The sequence below is a fragment of the Lindgomyces ingoldianus genome (assembly GCF_010093535.1).
Source record: "Lindgomyces ingoldianus strain ATCC 200398 unplaced genomic scaffold BDR25scaffold_12, whole genome shotgun sequence".
NCBI classification, from domain to species: Eukaryota; Fungi; Ascomycota; class Dothideomycetes; order Pleosporales; family Lindgomycetaceae; genus Lindgomyces; species Lindgomyces ingoldianus.
This window is the reverse complement of record NW_022985173.1, coordinates 1147348-1167125: the sequence shown is the minus strand read 5'-3', so window position 1 is coordinate 1167125 and position 19778 is coordinate 1147348. Positions and strand designations below refer to the sequence as shown.

At 50.8% G+C, this 19778-nt stretch overlaps 6 protein-coding genes across 6 annotated transcripts; 5 read left to right on the top strand and 1 right to left on the bottom strand.

The window, feature by feature from the left end:
* Positions 1-4997: 4997 nt before the first annotated feature.
* BDR25DRAFT_367104 (uncharacterized protein) lies at positions 4998-5595 on the top strand (the record flags this gene model as incomplete). The annotated part of the gene is made up of 2 exons (XM_033696985.1): positions 4998-5300; positions 5350-5595. 2 exons carry the CDS (start codon positions 4998-5000, stop codon positions 5593-5595), a joined length of 549 nt encoding a protein of 182 aa, XP_033549118.1.
* A 742-nt stretch (positions 5596-6337) lies between these two features.
* Positions 6338-6877, top strand: BDR25DRAFT_164648 (uncharacterized protein; the record flags this gene model as incomplete). Its single annotated transcript, XM_033684082.1, has 1 exon — positions 6338-6877. A coding segment is annotated over one exon (540 nt), but the record flags the coding sequence as incomplete, so codon positions are not given.
* A 939-nt stretch (positions 6878-7816) lies between these two features.
* Positions 7817-8787, top strand: BDR25DRAFT_303001 (uncharacterized protein). The gene is made up of 2 exons (XM_033689922.1): positions 7817-8029; positions 8084-8787. Exons 1-2 carry the CDS (start codon positions 8014-8016, stop codon positions 8560-8562), a joined length of 495 nt encoding a protein of 164 aa, XP_033549116.1. The 5' UTR covers positions 7817-8013; the 3' UTR covers positions 8563-8787.
* Positions 8788-11975: 3188 nt separating this feature from the next.
* On the top strand, positions 11976-13360 carry BDR25DRAFT_19905 (uncharacterized protein). Its single transcript, XM_033684369.1, has one exon. The coding sequence runs from the start codon at positions 12231-12233 to the stop codon at positions 13086-13088; it is 858 nt and encodes a 285-aa protein (XP_033549115.1). The 5' UTR covers positions 11976-12230; the 3' UTR covers positions 13089-13360.
* A 17-nt stretch (positions 13361-13377) lies between these two features.
* BDR25DRAFT_333631 (tubulin-specific chaperone E) lies at positions 13378-15590 on the bottom strand (the record flags this gene model as incomplete). Its single annotated transcript, XM_033692857.1, has 4 exons — positions 15280-15590; positions 14714-15200; positions 14520-14634; positions 13378-14472 (listed from the first exon to the last, which is right to left on the bottom strand). Exons 1-4 carry the CDS (start codon positions 15449-15451, stop codon positions 13378-13380), a joined length of 1869 nt encoding a protein of 622 aa, XP_033549114.1. The 5' UTR covers positions 15452-15590.
* Positions 15591-15752: 162 nt separating this feature from the next.
* On the top strand, positions 15753-16840 carry BDR25DRAFT_342229 (uncharacterized protein). The gene is made up of 2 exons (XM_033693699.1): positions 15753-15874; positions 15926-16840. Exons 1-2 carry the CDS (start codon positions 15863-15865, stop codon positions 16619-16621), a joined length of 708 nt encoding a protein of 235 aa, XP_033549113.1. The 5' UTR covers positions 15753-15862; the 3' UTR covers positions 16622-16840.
* Positions 16841-19778: the final 2938 nt, after the last annotated feature.

Sequence of the window (19778 nt, the reverse complement as noted above, 5' to 3'; positions counted from 1 at the left end):
CGTCTGGGACGAGCCTCCGATCACTCGCGTGGAAGACTTGCTCCCGTCGTCCTATCGCCCCGGCCTGCAAGTTGCCGCCCCAGACGCGAGACGAAGCGAGCAAAAGAACAACTAGGCGGAGGAAGATAACGCGTTATCAGGAGACCTCAGATGATATTTCGATCGATTCTCTAAACTAGTTACACCCCATCTGTGCATCGCGGCCGTGCTTCTTCGGTTGTGGATTTGGGACGAAGTAGGCTGGCTGATTGTGCGTTATCTCAATATGCGGCAAGCCTATTGCTGGTCGAGGTCGAGATGGGTGCGCCATGATGTGAAGTGGAAGAGAGATGGTGAAGTTAACTTAGTCATTGAGTGCGTTTGTATTGGCGTTAACGAAGCAGGAGGGGAAGGAGAAAGAGGAGAAAATGACGACGCAAAATGCTAGGAGCCCTGCGGCTTGCTCGTGCCTCTTGATTCCTTCAGCTATCTGTGTAAAGAAGGAAGGGTCGGCAATCAATGGCTTAAATCGCAAACTAACAGGACTTCCCAACCGCACTGGCCAGACAGTGACATGTTAAGATCAAGCGGGTTGTTCCAGTAATCCATACACTTCACACCATCAGCACCATGTGATAAGGCTGGAAGGGTGACATGATCTGCCGAAAGATGCACATCCCTCGAAGCACCTAGCTGACACGTTCTTGCTCAGTGCGGCACCGCGGAGCTAATGCGATGCACGCATGCGATGCGCGCTGACCATACGCTGTTCCTGTCTTCCAGGTGCTTGGCTAGCTTCTAGTCTTGCTACAGAACATGTAGGTTTGCTCTTTCTTTAGACGCCAGGTTCTTGCCTCGAGCTTTGGTCTCGGGTAGGAAAGGAGCCGCGAAGTCTATAAAAGTAACCTGCATGCATGGGTTGGCTGGGGGAGACAGGCGCATAGCGAGCAATTGGATTGATAGCTAGCACTTCTATCTTTGGAAAATGGCTAGTTGTGTGTGCTACCAAGATTATATGTCTCTTCTTTTTGCGGATCGCCGCCGGCGGCATCCACCCGCACCTAGCTACTACGCGGAAGGTGAGTGTGGAGGAAAGGCTTCAAAGGCTGGGCTATGCGTGTGCCCGTGAAAAAGGAAGGCAAAATGCGCTACATCTGCCATGTCTAGCACAGCTGAAAAGAAGAAAAATGCGCAAGGACCAGAAAGTGAAGAGAGCGAGACTGATAATAGAGAGGTAAGGGACAAAACAAATGATACTACTGAGTACATTCCGAGTGTTGCATACATAACTCTTCCGAAATGGTGTACTGTTGACTTACTTCGCACCTATTCATCTCTGTGGCGCTCTCGTTCGGTCCACATTTTGGTGAGCGGGTTCATGCGACCGGCAGGCAGGTACTGAAAAGATAAAAAGAAGATGTCGTGATACATTTGCAACGAAAATACTGAGACGAAGAAGTGACACTGAAGATCAGGCCTACCTCGCCATGCTCTCCAAGAAGGCGTAATAAGCCTGACGTCGAGCGCCGACATACGCCACGATCGGACCCTACGGAAGCCACTTGGCCAGCTGGCTGCCCCTGGACTCAGGGAAAGTGGAGTGGAGAAGGAGAGCATGGAATCGATAGTGGCGTGTTTCTGGGCACGAAGTGGAGGCTGACAAACGCCTCTGCATCTCTTGTCTTGGTATTGTATATTGACGTTTTTTAGCGATGAACGAACGATTAATTGCATGAGTCACAGAAAGTCCTCCAGCCTGGAGGCCATCGACGCGAGAGCAAAAGCGAAACCGCACCTCCATCGTAAACGATTCCTCGCTCTTCAGCTTTCTCCGCGGCACCAATTCCATCCACATGTCCTGCCCAGGGACAAAAAGCAAATGACAGAGAACTTGGAACCTTGACATGAGACCACTTGACCCACGGTCCTCTTCAAGGAGAACATCACGAGAAAGGGAGGCATCATCGAAGCGCATACATGTCATAAACAGAGTTTGCAGCTACCATGTGTGCTCGGCTCGCTGTTTGCTTTTTTGTGCGTCGGGTTCGGTTGGCTGTGAATGTTGTGCTAGCGAGCGAGCAAGCAAGCATTCAGATACTTACAGGTGAACGAACATCAAGTTTTACAAATGCCGCAATGGGGTTCCCAAAGTCCACTCGGAGTAGATCCAATGATGAGCTGAGTATTTAGCTTAGGAAAGAAGAGCATGTGGACTGTCGCATTTGTGCAACGAGGGACAAATTAGAGATGTTGCGCTAGATCTGAGCCGAGTGCATGGCGGCGATCGATAGTTGTGTGTGGAAAGTAAGACAAATTGCAACCTCAACTCCGCCAGAGCCAAAAGGAAAGAAACAAAGTTTGCTCGTTCTTTCTGAATGATGAGCTCCCATCAACCCAATCAGGAGACACCAATTTCTCAGAGATGAAGGGTATTCGGAGTAAATGTTCGATAACCCGAGCCAAATCAAAAGGAAACAAAGCCTTCAGATCTTTGTGTAATTACGGCGAAAAGGGCACGTCCGATCTAACTTCCTACCGCACTGTTCAGAGAAAAGACTGCGTTCTTTGGGTCTGCAACCGCCGGGATGCAGGATTCATGTATATTCATTTACGGATTATTTCGGCCGACGATTTGCTGTGACTCGACCAGAGTATCGGACTGGTATACGTCCGGAATCTATATTGCGGCGTGTTCAAAGAGTGGTAGGTACATCTGTGATGTAGATTAGGAGGGCGGTTCCCGCGATTTTGGAAAATTTGAGGAGGGGCGGTGTTGAGCAAGTTGGGATGGATGAACTTTTCATCCGGTGGCAAGTAGAATAGGCGACATCTATCAGCAGACCAGAGCCGTGATGAGATTGATAGAAGCTGATTGCAACCTTGGAAGCGGGCAATCCGAGTTGTGATGATGGAGGGTGCAAATGTGTGGGTGTTCGTCAGGGGCAGCGCTGGTCCCGCAAGCAGCCGAACCACGGCCAGACCAGCATTCACACCAATTCATCCGGCGCCGTCACCTCACCGTTCACGATGCGATAAAGCTGGTTTTTTGAGACCAGCCGCACTGGTCGACGAGAAAAACCGTGATCGGTAGTCCAACTGCAAGCCACATGGTATTGCAACGGAACGTGTTTGGCTGGTTCACGATACTTTTTCCCGGGAGTTGTGATCACTTCGCCCGGGTGAGCCTTTTAACGCAGGGATTCCCTCCTCTCACCAAAGCCTAAGGGACCCGATGCTGAGGAACCCAAGGCAAAAGCCAAAACGGCTTAACGTTTCAAGAGCGCTGATATTGAACTGCCGGATGTGGCGGTCGCCCAGGAATAATGATCTGGTCAGCAGACATGATAGAGGAAACGATGCAAGCTTCATCAGGTCTCTGATCGTGACGATAGCCACCCCGAATATATGGTTGGACACGTATGCCTGAGCTATTCTCGCGATAGGAAACCCCACACCTGAGTTACTTGGCTTATAAGGCCGGATGTAGCATTGCGTGGGATTACCCCCAGGAATTACGATTATGGTCTTGAAGCTGGATATACGGATGGGTGAAATGAGACAATCGTAAGCTGATTGGTCCGAGCAAAGGTTTGCTGCCTGCAAGTCGTCGAAAAGGTTTGAATCTCTGCATTTATCACACTAACTCGCGACAGAGAAATCCTGGAGGATTCGACTTGTTTGAAGCGTAGAACATTCCTCTCTCCACAGAGCGCGGCAAAAGCAATATCAAGACGAAGAGCTTCATGGTGGAGGTTTCAAGTCTCCAAGACAAAGACTCTCTGCCAAGAGGAAGCGGACAGGGTATCCTCGTGCTGTGGCGTTCGAGGATCGGACCAACCACCATCCTCGGACATGGAGAAATCAGGATCATGGATTTAGTCGTGAAGCGCATTTTGCAACACCACCCTTGGCCTTTATCATTTATTCATCATTCGGCCGTTCCTGACTCCAACAGTTCATACTACTCGAGTCATTGCAACGGTTGAGCGCCGATCCGAGTATGCTCTGTGGTCATCGATCTGCCCGTGATGGTCCCGCTTCATCTCCAGTTTGGTCATTCGTCGCCGCGAGTTTGCCTGATGTCATTTCGGACGACGGAACGGTTCTAGAGATCATGAAGGCGGGGGCGAAGGTTCGAAAGCGACCCTTTCTTTTCTTGCGAGGATACTTATGGGAAGAGCTTGATGAACTCGTTTCCAACCCGTCTCCTGTGCTGCTGATGCTACTACTCTATGGTTGGTACCCTGTAAGATTGCGAGTCCTCGGTCAGCACGGCTGGGAAAGAGGGTGAATGTAGCCCTATGCAGCAGGCGATGATGCACAAACAGCTCGTGTAATATGGTAGCGGATGGGATGGAAATATTTCTCAGCGCAAGAAGCGCCTCCAGCGATTTCGAAGGTCTACTTACTAAAATTACGAAGAGGTGAAGTCTAGACGCACTGGTCGCGACAGGGAATACCGAGGATGGGAAAATGCGCGGTGTCGAAAACGAGCTGGTCTGCTAGTTGCAGGAGCGATGGTAACACACGGTGGCAGTGATGTTCGTGAGCCGCCTTGGAATTCAAGTAGCAGACGTGAATTGCGTCCCTGGAATTCGTCCCTGGATGGGCCTGAATTTACATTACTACATGCAAAAAAAGTCACTCTGTATAAGAATTGTCGACTTCGCTGTCCTCATTGGGTTTCAGGGAAATAAGCATCTTTATCAACTCATCACAGGGCCGTAAGCACTTGCTGAGTTGGTTGCTGAGTTGGCAGGCGAATCGACCAGCCGATGGCTCCAGCCTCTGCTATCTGGGAGCCATTTAGTAAATGGCTCCCGGTTGCCTGCATCAACAAGTCGTTGTTCCACTCAGGATCTGGTGTTGAGCGGGCAAGACAAGGGATGCTCGCCTTGTCAAAGTGCTGATCCATTTGGACCTCAATGCGTACATTTTGACTGGCTGCAGGCACTCAATCGACCCCTGGAGCTCTGGCCTTTGCAACCTTAGCAGAACCGTAGCTTCTGGGGCGCTGCATGGCTGCATGGAAGGCGATGAATGACGAAAAACTGCTTTGCTGGAGCGGGTTGCAAGCTGAGGCCAGCCCAAGGCTGCGCAGGCTCGGTTTCGCAGTGAGATGGCGGCAGACGAAAGGAGTCTGCGGGACGACACGCATCCTAGAGCCCGCTCGTCGTCGGATGGGATTGGCCAGCGCCACTGAGAGGCTATCCCGATTATCGATAGCATTTTTCCCCATCGTGCTGATCCTCCGACAACATCGTGTCAGGGGCACCAAAAACCAATTCGTGAAGCGAGCTGGAGTGCAACGTGGTGTGGTGGTGTGCGGCTATCTGCTCTAATTCGGCTCGACTGATGCCCCTGCGGTAGCGTATCGTGGCTCTCATGACGGGCTCACGGTTGTTCCTGTTCCTGGCGGCGTCCACGTCGCTCGCGGCCCGCCGGGAGGTCGAGCAGCAAAAAGCAGAGCATCGTACAGAGCACTCCAGGAGGCAGGTCGAGCGTCACCATGTCCCTGGTCCACAATGGGTACCTGCACCTGTGGTGTGTGCGCAGACGAACAGCGGGCCAACTGCCTATCATGGTCGGTGCGCCATGTTTCCAACGGCGGGGTGAATTCAAGGCATGTAAAATTAACCTCTTCATGGATGTCTTTAGTGCTGCTCTCACCGATATTTCAGCCTCCACGGCCTTTTCACACGCTTTGCACCCCACCATCTCTTGTTCCTGCATCGCGCATCAGCTAAGGGCGCCGGTGCGTATAAGCGGGAGCTTCCCCTCTCCAAGTGCGCCTCTCGCTGCCTCTGCCGTGCCTTTTGTTCTGCTCGTCAATTACCATCGCCGGCTCCACACACACACCGCTTGCTACTGCTCCCTCTTGCGGCCGTGGTGGAGCGAGGTTGATTGCGCATGACCCAGCGCCACGCCTACTCCCGTAGCACTACTTAGTCTTTACCCATCCTCTCCCTCCACCCCTCATCTGAGCCTCTCCTAGGCTTGTGAGCATGTTCTGAATGTCTGTTCCTTGACACCCACCGTCTCTGTCCTGTGCGTCTCCAGCAACCATGGTCGACTAGCGTCCACTCTCTAAAGTCATCTGGCATTGTCGACTACCTAGGTATCTCGTGTTCAAGCTTTGTCCCTACCCGAGCCGCCGGACACCTTCCCCTCTTGGAGCAAAGCACCTACCGTCTAGAAATTCGCCTTCACCTTAAGCGTCCTTTCATTTATCGTTTCGCTCCTGGGCTGTGTGGTGCTACTACACTGTGCCATACCATCAATCCTCATTATCAACCTTGGAACATCTCATCAAGAGGAGAATCACTGAAACCGCTCCCCACTTTCCCCCACCATGATAGAGACTCGAGTCTGGATCATCCTCGCCGCCGTGCTAGGCTTCTTGTTGCTGACTCTCGCCGCCGTGTTGGTTCTCTTCTGCTGGAAGCGGTCAAAGAGGAGGATCCGAGGCTTCTCACTCCGAGCTGTCACTCCTTTGGACGACGCCGAATTCGAGTCATGGAGGCGACCCAGCCAGTACACGAAACGGCCAGAAAAGTACGGCATCAGACCAACGCAGCCTGCCGTCGTCCGTAGCACTAGAACTCCGAACATGTTCGAGAAGGAGCTCGGCCTCTATGACCCTCCTCGAACACCACCCCGGAGCCCTACTAAGGACCCTTCAACCCCCATTCGTATGCCAGAACAGGCTCGACGCAAGTCAAGCGTATCACTTGCAGATCGACCACCAACGCCTTACTCACCATCCTCCACTACAGGCGAATTTCCGCGAAGAGGATCGAGAGGGTCACATGGATCTCGCAAATCGTACGGATCATCTCATCGACACAATCACTATCCTTCTATGTCAGAGGCTTCCGACTTCGATTTCAACTTTGACTTCGGCTTCGACTCCCCACCACGTGATCGGGATAGGGACAAAACTCGTCCTTCCACCCAGTCAGAGAGACCTCTCTACTCCGTCGCAAGATACGGCAATGTGTGAGACCACACAAACGAGGATTAATACCACTTTTCCAACTCATAAACAACCTTACTTCTCAGCCTCTGGGTGCTGTTAGGAGTAGGTATTATTGTCCATAGAGAACTCGCCACCCCCCGCCAGACGGAGTCCCCTCTAGGCGCTCTCCAGCCTGCCTACTTCGGGATCTCTACAACCCCAGTCCTGCTACGATCTTCGCGGCAAAGATTGCAGACCAGAAACACCCCCACTCAATTGTCAAGACGACATTCTATCGTTTACCTTTCTTTATACATATTTACGTTCGCACACGACTTTTATCTGGCGTTTTAGGAGGAATTATTGTGATACCAGACTTCAAGTCACCTACACAGGCACTGGCCTCTTTCGTTAGCATAGTTTCATTTCTCTCCGAAGGCTAATAGCCTGGATGATATGCGGCACCACAAGCGGATCTGAAATGATGGATGAGTGGAGGAGGAGATGAAGCCGGTCTTATATGTACGCAGGCAACAGCGCAGAGTCGTTGAGGATATTGAATCAAGCAATCAGATATATTGACCCATATACAATTTTCTACTTAAGTGAAGGTGCAAAATTGAAGTATCCCAATTCCTTCAATTACCATGTGCGGAGTAAAGACCTCGAAGTTGAAGGCAGCCTTGGCAACTAGATTTCTGAAACGATTGGATACTTAAGCTACAGCAAGTAGTCCTCATTTTATCACGCATCGCAAGCTCCCGCAAGATAGACCTGCCGCCAGGTGTTCCATGCATGGACCGTGCAGCATTCGCGATGCCAAGCCGCATGACGTGCAGATCATCCCAACCGTGAATGAAACTCCGACTTTGCTCGAAACAAAAAAAGCTATCGGGCAACGACTTCCATTCGCAGAAACAAAGCCCAAAGCATCAAAGGCCGACCCTATCCCACGCCTTCCCCCACCTTCTCTACAACACCTCATCCAAGCCTCCGACGCGCCGTCGAACCACATACAACCTCTCAACCTACCACATTCACTCACCTTGAGCGCGTTCTCGCGCATGAAAGCAACAATGGACTTCGTCCAAGGTACGAGCCGCAGCATTATTTCCCTCAGTGCGAACACTCCTAACAGCTCATCAGACTACATCCACGTCATGCAAAACATCTTCCCACCCTCTCTCCTCTCCACCATCATAACCATCACAACTACTACGTTCGGGATCTTCAAAACGCTGCAAACACATCTTACCCCGCTCTTCCTCCGTCTCACTACACAACCCGATCTAGCCACCATCCTCACCCTCGCCATCCTGCTCCTCATCTCCCTCAAGATCCTCGACATGGCGTATCGCGCCGTTATGTTCTGGGTCAAGCTTATCTTCCGCTTGGTGGTGTGGGGTTCGGTGGCTGGGATCGCGTTGTGGGTGTGGCAGAGGGGGCCAGATGGATTTGTGGATGACGTGCAGGGGCTGTTCGAATTCTGGCAGGAGAGGTATGAGGAGTATGCGGGTGAGGTGAAGAGGTTTCAAAAACAGCAGGAGGTTAATATGGGGCGTGGTAAGGGGTTTGATCCATATAGGAATCTGAGGAGTGGGAAGGGAAAGAGGGTATGGAGGTAGTGGTAACGGTAACGATAGCGGAGATATAGCTGTTGGTATGATCTATATGGGATACCAAAGGCGTGGCTTGAGATGAGGTTCAAAGAATATCACGCCGGGTGTGGCTTCTGGGTATTCATACGGCCGTACACATGTTTTTTTGGGTATGCATTTTCATCGGAGCTTAGGTATTGCATTGGATAGGGGGAATAAGAGCACGCTGTGAGCTCTAAAAGTGTCATTATTTTAGACTAATCTATGAATACCATTAATACTAGAGTCTCCACCTATGCTCAATTCTCGCATAAATCATTATTTAAGAAGAACATGTCCTTTCTAACTACCTACTATCATCATCATTGTCTATTCCATGCACTCTTTAAGGAAACCACATTGCCAAAATACATGTGATCTATTGTCAATATGCTCCTACCCTGAATACTCGACGAACAGGATCCTTAGATTCAATTTTAATAATCACTAGAGTTATTCCAGGCCCGTAAACTATCTAGACATTCTGTATACTCAGAATTTCTAACACAAATAGAACATGATTTCCGAAGTCGGACTAGCGCGTTTGTATTTCCAGCCCCACCCGCCACTCATTGTTTCAATATTAGAAGGAAAACGATCAGATAGATAGATACCAGCCTTCTCAATAATGAGCGTTCCACTCTGCCCTTGTCATTTCCTTGACCCTCGAATCCTTTTCTCTCATCTACCTCCATAAGCAAATACATGCAGAATCCAAGCCGAAATCTTCACTACCAAAGATGCATATCCTCACCATCCTCATCACTTACGCAATTCCCGCATTAGCCTTGCAAAATCTCGAACCTAGACAAGCGTACCTTATGCCTAGCCTTTCTCCTCTCCCCTCTCGCCTAGACTAACAGCCCCCAGAACATCAACCCTGCCACCACAGTCGCCATTTTCTGGCAACGCAGCCCAATTAATATCACTCTACATCCCAACTTCAATCCAATCACTATTGTACTCATATTACACATCGGTGGAATCCACAACGGGGGATCCAGTATCCATCATCCAATCCGCATTTACAGCAACCGTGCATCCGTCCTGGCTGGATGCCGTGCCAAGCGAGTATCAGAGTAATATTGTAGCGTTGGAAAGTGCGATTGAGAGTTTGAGGGCGGCGGCGACGGGAGGTGTAGGTGCGAGTGTTGGGATTACCGCGTCGGGGAAGGGAGGGAGTGCTAGTGAGACAGCGAGTGCTATCTCTGGAGGGGAGAGTGGAAGTAGTTCGGTAAGTTCGGGTGGAGGAGGAAGTGTACAGACGACTGGACAAGGACACGTGCAGCCGACGCTAAGTTTTGATTTTGGGGCATCGAGTTCGATCCGGAGTTCGGGGTATGGGATTCCGACTGAGGTTCCGGTGACAGCAGTTGGAGTTTTGGGTTTTGTTGGGATGGTTCTGGCTCTGTGAGAATGCAGATGCTCGTCAAGCTTGAAGATGAGGAAAGAGGCGAGGCGGCAGTTAGATTGACTCCCGCGCTGTTCTTTCCGCACAAATGGCATATTTCCATTGTATAGGCCTTCTAAACAAAGTTTGACTATGAACAGTACAGGCGTGTTGCACCCTCCTTAACTCTACATTGAAAGTTCCTATCACCAGGGAGCTAACAGACCATAGACACCATGAAGCTAAAACGCCGGCTGAGACCCCTACTAGATCTTCCTAGGATTTATACGAAGTCCCGTAAATGCCTGACTACACCATCTCGCAGTTCCTTGACCAATTCTCCCATCCTGGTTCTAGAGCTATTCTCTGTTGTTTGAGTTATTCGAGACTTCAAGTGACGGTAACCGTGAGACCACCATGCCACATCTAGCGGCTTTACGGGCGGCATGTAAATGAGCAGTTCGCCCATGGTTAGTCAAATTCTCCTGTCTTTGTTGGCTCTAATAAATTACCCTTACTAGAAATCCAAATACCTGGGAGCTTTCCATCAGAGTGATTAGGATCACTGGCAGGGATTTGAAAGCTAGGACTGACGACCCTCAGGAAGTGTCCGGTTTATTGAAGTAACCGGTGGATGGCTAGTAGGCGCTCATGTCAGGGTGTAGTTTGATATATCCTAGGGACCTGCATGGTCTGGCAAAACTCTTTTCTCTGTATCGAGAAATATCTTCAAGTAATTCTGAAATTTTGAAATTCCATCTCCAGCTTGTATGAACATTATCTGTTCTTAAACTTGGCTTTAACAAAGAGGAGTTCTTTGAGCTTTGGAGAATATACTGGATTTACGTTATTGCGATTCTTCAAAGCATGTTTAGATCGAAGGAGGCTGGCAGGGGTAAGCGTGTAAAGATCTGCTTGTGGAGGTTCGGGTGGGGGCTATGCATTTGTAGAGAGTTTTTCGAAGATACCCCTGCTTTCTTTGGTAGTACTGCCTCCTTCATATCCGTAGTGCTGTTGTAGAGCCCTGAAGGCCTGGCGGAAACTCGAGTCGACAAGTAGACAAGTGAGAATCCTTCTATTTCTAATCATTAAAGTGAATTGTCGTCTGGGGTACTGGCTTAGTGCTCATGTCACGAGGTTATTCTGCTTGTTGCGACCGAGGTACTGCGCATGTTCTATCAACCCCGCCAAGCGATACTCAACGCTTCCGCATATCCACTCTTTCACTATCTCACCGCCAGACCACCCTCCTTGGCCTAGGTACCTTCTACTCCGATTCTATAAGGACTACAATGATGCGGAGGAATTTTAGGAATACACAATTTATTTCCCTCTTTGCATGGGTATGAGAGAAGTGATGTCTTGTAGACTGAGGTTCCGAGATGTTATGTGATAGATTTAGTATCGTGGGACGTCAAGTGCTGAGTTGATTGGACAGCCCATCGTAGAAATCACAGACTTACATATGTATTCAAACAAAACTCCAATTCTCTTCAACAACCGATGGTGGATGGGCTACAACTGTAGATGACCCAGACGCTGGTACGATTCCGGTCAAGCCGTTTGCCAGAATTAAAAGGCCGCTTATGTAAGTATAATCCTTGATATTTTAAGTGCAGCAATGCGTTCTTAGTTTGGCGTTTGTCGTGCATTTTTTGTGACCGTGACTGCAAACACTTTTTTGCTAGCGTTTTCAGGGAACTGTTTCACTCACTACGTGATTAAGACCTGTATTGAAGGATTAGGGCCGGATGACGACTATGCAAACCGGTATATAAATTCTGCCACATGCGAAGCTCTCACGTTTGCTGCTGTCGTGCTATGGGGGTAAGAGCAGTGTGATGCTGGACATTCATCTGTGCCTCTGTGGTAGCGAGACGGGAGATCTGCCAATCACAGTGCAGGAACTGCCAACTTGAGAGGCTAAAGCACGTGCGCCCAGAGCTGATTTCTGCGGGTCGCCTTGACAACGAACCACACCAAGGCATTGGAGCTGCACACCTCATCGCTGCCCAGTCCAATTGACGTCGACGACACATGCCAATTCTTCCAACACATTTAACACGATAAGGCCACTGTACGTCTACCAGCTTTTGCCGGAAAATGTTGCACTCTAATAGACGTTGCTAAACTTTTGTTTACAGCCGTCACGCCAAAACTCTTGCAGCTATCGATAGCCAGCCTCAGCATAGACACTTCCCGCATTCTTGTCTCGCCTCTAGGCGCATTCCATTCCTCCCGCAGGCACGGTACAACGACACCCACAATGCGGAATGTTCTTGCTTCCCTGTTCCTCCTCGTCGCAATTGCCTGCGCAACACCCAACTTCCTAGCCGCCTTCGTTGAACCACTGCTCGAAAGCCCGCCCGCCCAAACCAACGACACAATCGCAGAAGGAGAGGGGGAACTCGAGCTCCTTAAAAGACAGACGGGCTGCGCATCGGGTTACAATGCATGCTCTGGTCTCGGGGCCCCAGGACTCTGCTGTAGGTCGGGCAGTGTATGTTCCGCTGACGCTGCCGGCCATGTCGCATGCTGCCCTCTAAACGCTGCCTGCACGGGAACCATCGCGCCCGTAGGCGGAGGAACCACAGCTTCCAATACGGGAGGAGGCGCGGCTACCACAACGGTCCCTTTCGTCACGGCAGTCACGACCACGAACAATGGCGTCATCATTGGCACGTCCACGGCAACGACGTTCGTCCAGCAAAGCGGATCCCAGTCTTATGTCCGATCCACGGTATCAAACCAGTACTACCCTTTCGCCTTTATTCCGACTACTTACACCAATGCAGCCGCTTGCTCTTCAGCTTATACGAGCTGCCAGACGGATGCTGCAAGCTGCACTGCAGCACTAGCGAGTGGCCGCCAGGGCGTCACAATTTCTGCACCGAACGGTGGGGCGACCATCACGGCCATTGCGAGTGTGGGAATGCCGTCCGCGAGCTCGATTTGCTCGAGTCTGAGCGCGCAGGCTTGCTTTGGGTTGCAGGTGCAGGCGTGTCAGGCTTTTGGCAACGGGAATACAGGGAATACGGGGGCCGGGAGAAGAAATGCATGTGGGCGCATATATGGGATTGGAGCCGGCGTGGCGGTGGGAATTGCGGGTCAGATGCTTAGGTAACGAGGCGGGTAGCTGGGATGCTTACTTGCTTGCTTATGTTGATCATGTGGTTTTGGTACATAAAAAGAGGGGGTTCGTGTGCCTTTTCAAATGCTTTGAGCATGGCTCTGGAGTTTGGTTTTCAACTGGGGTGCTGGAGGAATTAATGATAACTTCCTCGGAGATAGTCTTCCCACACCTTGCGGTCATTCTGTCTATTTATTAATGCTTTGAAGTTGAGAGAGTGTGTGTGCCTTGCTGTAGTCTTCTGATACACAATAGTATCCCGGGTAGATTTTTCGTAAGACTTTCATCTCATCTCCACTCTAATCACAGCCTCCATCCCATCAATCCATGTCCCAACCAACTTCGTCCCAGGCACAATCTCCACCTCCCTCATCACCCTCTCTCCCCCATCCCGCTCTAACTCTACCCCATCGTCACCCCCGCTCCTACTAGACCCAGACTCAGACTCAGACTCAGAATCCCATTCTTCTTCCGCGACATCGTGCAGTGCACGACTCGCAAGCATCCAGTCCCCCGTCTCCCAGACAAGTCTCAGTTTCCTAGGAGGCAGGCTGAATTCCTTGGCCACGAATCCGAGGAGACTGTATGCAGTGAAGGATGTGGGGACTTCCGCTTCAATGCGTTCTACAGTTGGGAGAGAGAGAGACGATGCTATAGCCGTAGATAAGGACGCCTTCGCACTAGCCCCTAGGTAAAAAGTACACCTTACAAGCCGCGCCGCCAACGAATTCGGATTCACTTTCCCCGCTTCATGATGGATAACCGGTTCCCCGTACTCCGCACACAGATACTGATATCGTGGATGCGACGCTATGATCTGGTCTGCAAGTTCCGGTGGTGAGAAAACTAGTTCACGGGATATGAGGGACAGGTAGTATGATTCGGCATTTAGCCGCTCTTTGGCAGTAATCGGACTGTAGTTTAAAATTTTGAGCGCCCCAAGCCGAGCGAGTGTGAGCATGTATCCATCTTCAACGCTGAGCGTGCGGCCGTCGGCGGATTGTAGTGAGTGGTATAACGGGTTGTGGGAGATTCGGAGGGAGGTTAGGCCCGGAAAGACGTGAGCGAGGGCGTCGATGAACGCCCAGGTGACAATGGCGTTGTAGGAGAGGTCGACGTCGGTGATGGTGTGAGAGAAGATGGGGAGTGGGACGTCTGATGGGGAGGCTGAGGAGATTTTGTTGCTTTTGAGGACGAGGCGTTGGAGGTTAGGCAGGCGGGTTAGGGGGGAAAGGGAGGAGAGGGAGGGGAACAGGTTGTCTTCCAGGGTTAGGTCGGTGATGGTTGGGGTTAGGAGATGTGGGGTTAAGGTTGTGTAAAGATTGCTGGAGGCGACGAAGGTTGTAAGGGTAGGGAACAGGGTGGTTATCCGAGTTATCTGGAGGGTTTTAGTAGAGGAGACTTTGAGGGGGAGGGAGGTTGTACCTCCTCCCATGAGAGAAGAGTGTCTTCTAGCCTGAGTGTCTTAATGTTTCCGAAGGCTTTGAGGCATCTTTGTCTCTCGGCGTTGGTCAATGTTGTATCTCGAAACCGGTTACCGCTGAGAGCCAACGTTAACATATGGAACGACACCGAGTCGTAAAGGACTAGTGACACGGGGAAATCCCGGAAACACTTACTCCACTCTCAAGCTTCTCAACTTGTCCAGCTGCTCGCAAATAGAGGCAACCTCCCTCCACTCTTCGAACAGATTGCGACTCAGATCAAGTTCGACAGTCTTTGGACACACATCCTTGATGTCTGTGAGGCCTGTGGGCCAAGCGTCTTCCTGTGATGCTTCTTTTCTTTCTCTTAAAGTGGCAATCGGCCTCGACATGCACAAGCCATCTAAGATGACAATTCGCAACTCATTAAGATCTGCCAGCTGCTTCCGAATTTTGTCGAAGCCGACTTCTTCCACCTCTTTACCGCTAATCCGGATAGGTCGACTCGGCTGCGACAAAGGAGGCTTGGTATTATCTTGAATTGTGAAAACAATCTGCACATCGGGGTCTTCAAAGTATTCGGAGGCATACTTCATTTTCAAGGCTTCGACGAAAGACTGGGGCGGGTCAGATTTGCGTCCTGGGCGGACGAAAGAGCCAGCGGTTGGTTGTTTGTTCGCGCCTGGATTGTCAGCTTACCCTCCCCCCAGAAACAGAAATGGCAATCAACAGTAGAGAGGGGGTTGAGAGGAAGTAATCACATTCGAAATATTTAATGCCCCCATTCTCCCCGGAGTGCTTCCCTCGAGTTGGATCATCCCACTCTACACCCAGCCACTCCCCTTTGGTACCTTTGAGCTTGCCAATATACCGTACAGTACACAGTTGTACGTCAAAAGAGAGGCGTTTGCCGATGTAGAGGTCAGTCGCCATCGGATAATACAGTTATGGTGGTTGGTTGGTGTTAAATTCTGGAGGCATCATCCACAACTTAAGATAACTGCGAGACTAGAAAGACTGAAAGACTAGGAAAACTGCAAGGACAGTCTTCTGGGAATAGAATGTCGATATTACTGGGTAATCAGAGTCCTGGAAACATTTGAGCTGCGTGAAGCATTTCAAGACGGTAAACACAGAGGTGCCTGACATGCACGTGATATCACTGGTGTGGCACAATTTCTTGGCGTGGCTAGGTAAAGTTCTTCGACGACACAACGCCAACGCGCCACGTCCACTCCATCCACAGCACCTTCCTGCCAGCATACTTTGAGCGTTGGAATTATCTACTCGCAATCCATCACAAGTGTCAACGAGTGGCAAAGAGTCTCGCTAGGGATCTCCAGCATGGACTACCAAGTACGCAACCTCAGCATCTTATCCCAAGTACTTCATCAATAACATCTCCAGAATCGCGCGGGCTCCAAACATGGAGGTGGTGGTGTCGCCTCAACCTCTGCAACCAACGCCGATCGCCGGGAACGTCTACGGAAGCTCGCACTGGAAACAATCGATCTTGACAAAGACCCCTACTTCTTCAAAAACCACGTCGGCAGCTTTGAGTGCCGTCTATGCTTGACAGTACACCAGAATGACGGATCTTATTTGGCACATACCCAGGGGCGAAAGCATCAGACCAACCTCGCGCGTCGAGCAGCGAGGGAGCAAAAGGAGGGGAAGGGACCTGACTCGGTGGTGCCAGGCCTGCTCGCTGGTGTGCAGGTGAAGAAAAATTTAATCAAAATCGGGAGGCCGGGATATAGAATCACCAAAGTTCGCGATCCGATGACGCGCCAGAATGGACTGCTCTTTCAATTTCACTATCCCGAGATTGCCCCCGGCGTCGCTCCCCGATTACGGTTCATGAACGCTTATGAGCAAAAGATCGAGGAGCCAAATGCGCAGTTCCAATACTTTGTTGTCGCTGCAGAACCATATGAAACTGTGGCTGTCAAGCTACAAGCTCGGGAGGTGGACAGGCGGGAAGGGAAGTTCTGGCAATGGTTCGACGAGGACAGCAGGGACTTCTGGGTCCAATTTCTCTTCAAGACAGAACGTGACGAGCGTTACAGTGCCGTGCCCGGCCTTGCCCCTGGGAGAAAGTGAAGGAAATGGTTTGCGAGATCATCTCGATCTCGGCGTGTGATCAACTGGTTAGGCAGCGAAAGCGTAGCTATCGAGGTAAACTCCCTGGATGTATAGCAGCCCTCTATCTCTCCGATTTTCCTCAGAGTATCTTCCGGTGTTTTTCTTCGGAAGATAAGGATCGGTTGGCGTTGAAGGCGAGGCGATTGAAAGCCTCTGAATACCCCAATTTGTGTAGGTGATCCCTAGTGGAGACAGGCAACATAGATTAATTGACATCCCACTACAGAGGTAGTATCTCACAATTCGAAGTCGAAGAACTCAACCATCTGGCCAGAAATCCAGGCGTCAATGTACCTTGGATCATGCTTGACTATGTGAACCTGCACTTGCCACACCCACCCTTTACGTCGGAGGGAGCCGTTATCAGGAAATATTTAAGCTTTCTGAGAACGTACGCGTGATGGCTGAACCAGATCTTCCCCGGCTCGGTTGTCTACTACAGCCGCATCTTATCCAATCAATTTCAACAAACGGTGTTAAGGTCATCTGATGAGTCTAGACGATGATACGACGACACAACTCTCGCATTCCACCTGATCGCTCTCTCTGCAACGGCAGGCGCATTCCCGCTTTCTATTCGCTATGATAGACCTAACCACTTAATTGCTCTATTAAGGCCCCGCCACACTTTACGGATATCGGTGGACGCGACGCAGCAGTTATTTTTGACTCACACACATAGGGAAAGCAAACAAATTCAAACAGTTGCTACACATTTCAGGCAATGCCAGCCGTTCAATCTTCCCCGTGGTAGTATTCAGTGGATGTAACAGCAGACGAGTATTGGAAGCGCCCTCCGACCTGCCAAAAGCAAAAACACCAATAAAAGGACACCTACATTGGAGATCTCTTTGAGCAGCCTCTCCATACCCGCTGCCTGAAACCTGTCTGTCTGTCTATCAAACTTCTCTTTTCATGAAGTGTGTGAAACAATTGCACAGAAGCCCCTAGCCCGAGGAGTCCTTTCCGTTTGTCTAGGCCAAAGCAGGGACAGGCTAGCTCGGTACCAAGGATTCGCAAACCCTACCATGTTACTATTACCTCACGACCAGTGATTGAGTTTTATTTTTTTTTTCCCTCGGAACAAAGCGGTCAAGATGGACGACTCACCGCCAGAGTTGTACTACAAGACTTGCTGCACCACTGAACGTGTAGTCTGGCTTAGGAATTAGAGCACTCTTCGCACCTCTCTATTTGCAGTAATCATCGGCTGTCATACGCTCCGCAAAGTAATGTGCTCCGTCACTGCGGTAGTTTGAAACGAAAACCCCACAGCAAACCATCTCCGACTGGTCAGTCAAACAACAGCCCGTCTTTACCTGTGCCTAGTTTCACACCCACGATATTCGGGAGTTTGGCTGGGGAACTCGCACTCGCATCTAAAGTAGCGGCTCCACGAGTCGACCGTTCACGATAGCGTCTGCATCATCTGATCAAGCTCCACCTTAGACCTAGCGCCAAGCTGTAAGCTAGGAATTCGTCCAGGATTCTCCATCGATCGTTTCGAGTGCGCGTCCAGTGGTGCTTACAGAACCGTTGAGATATGACACTAATTTTCTAAAGACGGCAGAACGGACTAGTCAACAATGCCCTCTCGATGTCGTGGCTAGGGATAACACTTGGATTACTACTTTCTTGGTATTCAGCAGTGCAATCAATCACGCTATTCAGTGCGTAACTTGTTGCTTTGTATCTACTAACATTACAGGCGAAAGGCAAGGGGGATCAATTGTCTTCGGGTTGGGTTGGGGTATTTGCAATCCACCCTTATCATGTCGACTCATACTCGTCACGAGACCCTTTACCCTGCACAATCTGTCTGCTCTAGTTGAATTGACCGTTTAGGGCTCCGCTGTCCTGGAGAGACGTCGCAGTGAAATGCTTTGACGGCTATATTGGAACTGGTTGACGGGCGACGACGGACCCTGCAGGGGAGCATCTGACGAACTCCACTCTGAGACATTACCCATGGTTGCACAGCCCACCGGCGAACACGTCCGAACTGAAAGCATCATGACGCGCCTCCTTCAACTGGGCCTGATTTGGACAGTCAAGCAGCGATAGCGTGATTCACGGAATTCAAGTCTTCCGCCAATGCAAGCCCCGTGTCTCGGTGGGTTTTCATTTTCGTTTCGGAAACTCTCAAGCTGCTTCGACTGGAGAGAGCCTCAAAGGACATCTCCACTTTCTTCAAGTAACGCACAGGCCAGGTCAAAGTGTGGTTCGACGTCGTGTTCGATGCGGGCGGATTCAAGCCACCGAGGAACAGTGTGGCGCGCTGCGGAAGCGATGCAAGATACAAGCAAGTGACCGTGCGGTCGATCGATTGCAGCACGGACAGTTAAGGGCTCATCCCTCGACAGTCTTCCCTTGTCGGGGGGACGGAGGCGGGACAATCGTGGAACGGATCGTCAATTCAAGTTCAAGACCACACAGAAGATACTCAGGACAGTTTGGCCTCTGCTTCACGGAAGGCCCTAACCAGACCTCAGGGAAGCTGAACCGGATTAACGGAACCGCTTGCCGTGGTCAAGCAGTGTTTGACTCTCATAGGTTGGATTGGGGCTGCTTTGACTGAGGACGAGGCCACTCAAAGCCTGGCCGTGAGGTTACTCAGCGAAACAGAAGAATGGATTACGCCTTCACTTACCACATAGATTGGCCGATTTGGCGACCGATCGCCGAGGGCGGACTGGGCGGGATTTACGAGCAGGCAGCCGTGGAAGGTGGTAGGTTCGGACATGGACTTCAATTAAGTCAACTGCTAGATTCGGTTGCTGCGGCAAGCATCAGCGGCAGCAAAGGGCCTCTCAGTGGGGACGGCGACGAGAGAGGGAGTCAGACGATACGGCTAGGTTGATAAAAGAGGATGGGGAATGCATAAGCGGCCGCCGTGGTCATGCACGCCCGAATCCAGTCTGTCTTAGTCCTCTGCGGCATCTTGGGCCTAGACAGGCGATGATTCGACAGCATCCTACTGACACCCTCGCCTTTGCTCAATCAGCAGCGCACGGCGGATCTGAGTGGTGGGAGAGATGAAGGACCTGTTCGTGATGCCCTGCTCGCCGGACGCCCGCCTCGCCGTTTCTGTGCACACTCAGCCGGAACGGACTTC

Bases quoted from the DNA above. Each gene is read 5' to 3' on its own strand.
- BDR25DRAFT_19905 (XM_033684369.1), top strand. From the start codon at position 12,231: ATGCGGAATGTTCTTGCTTCCCTGTTCCTCCTCGTCGCAATTGCCTGC.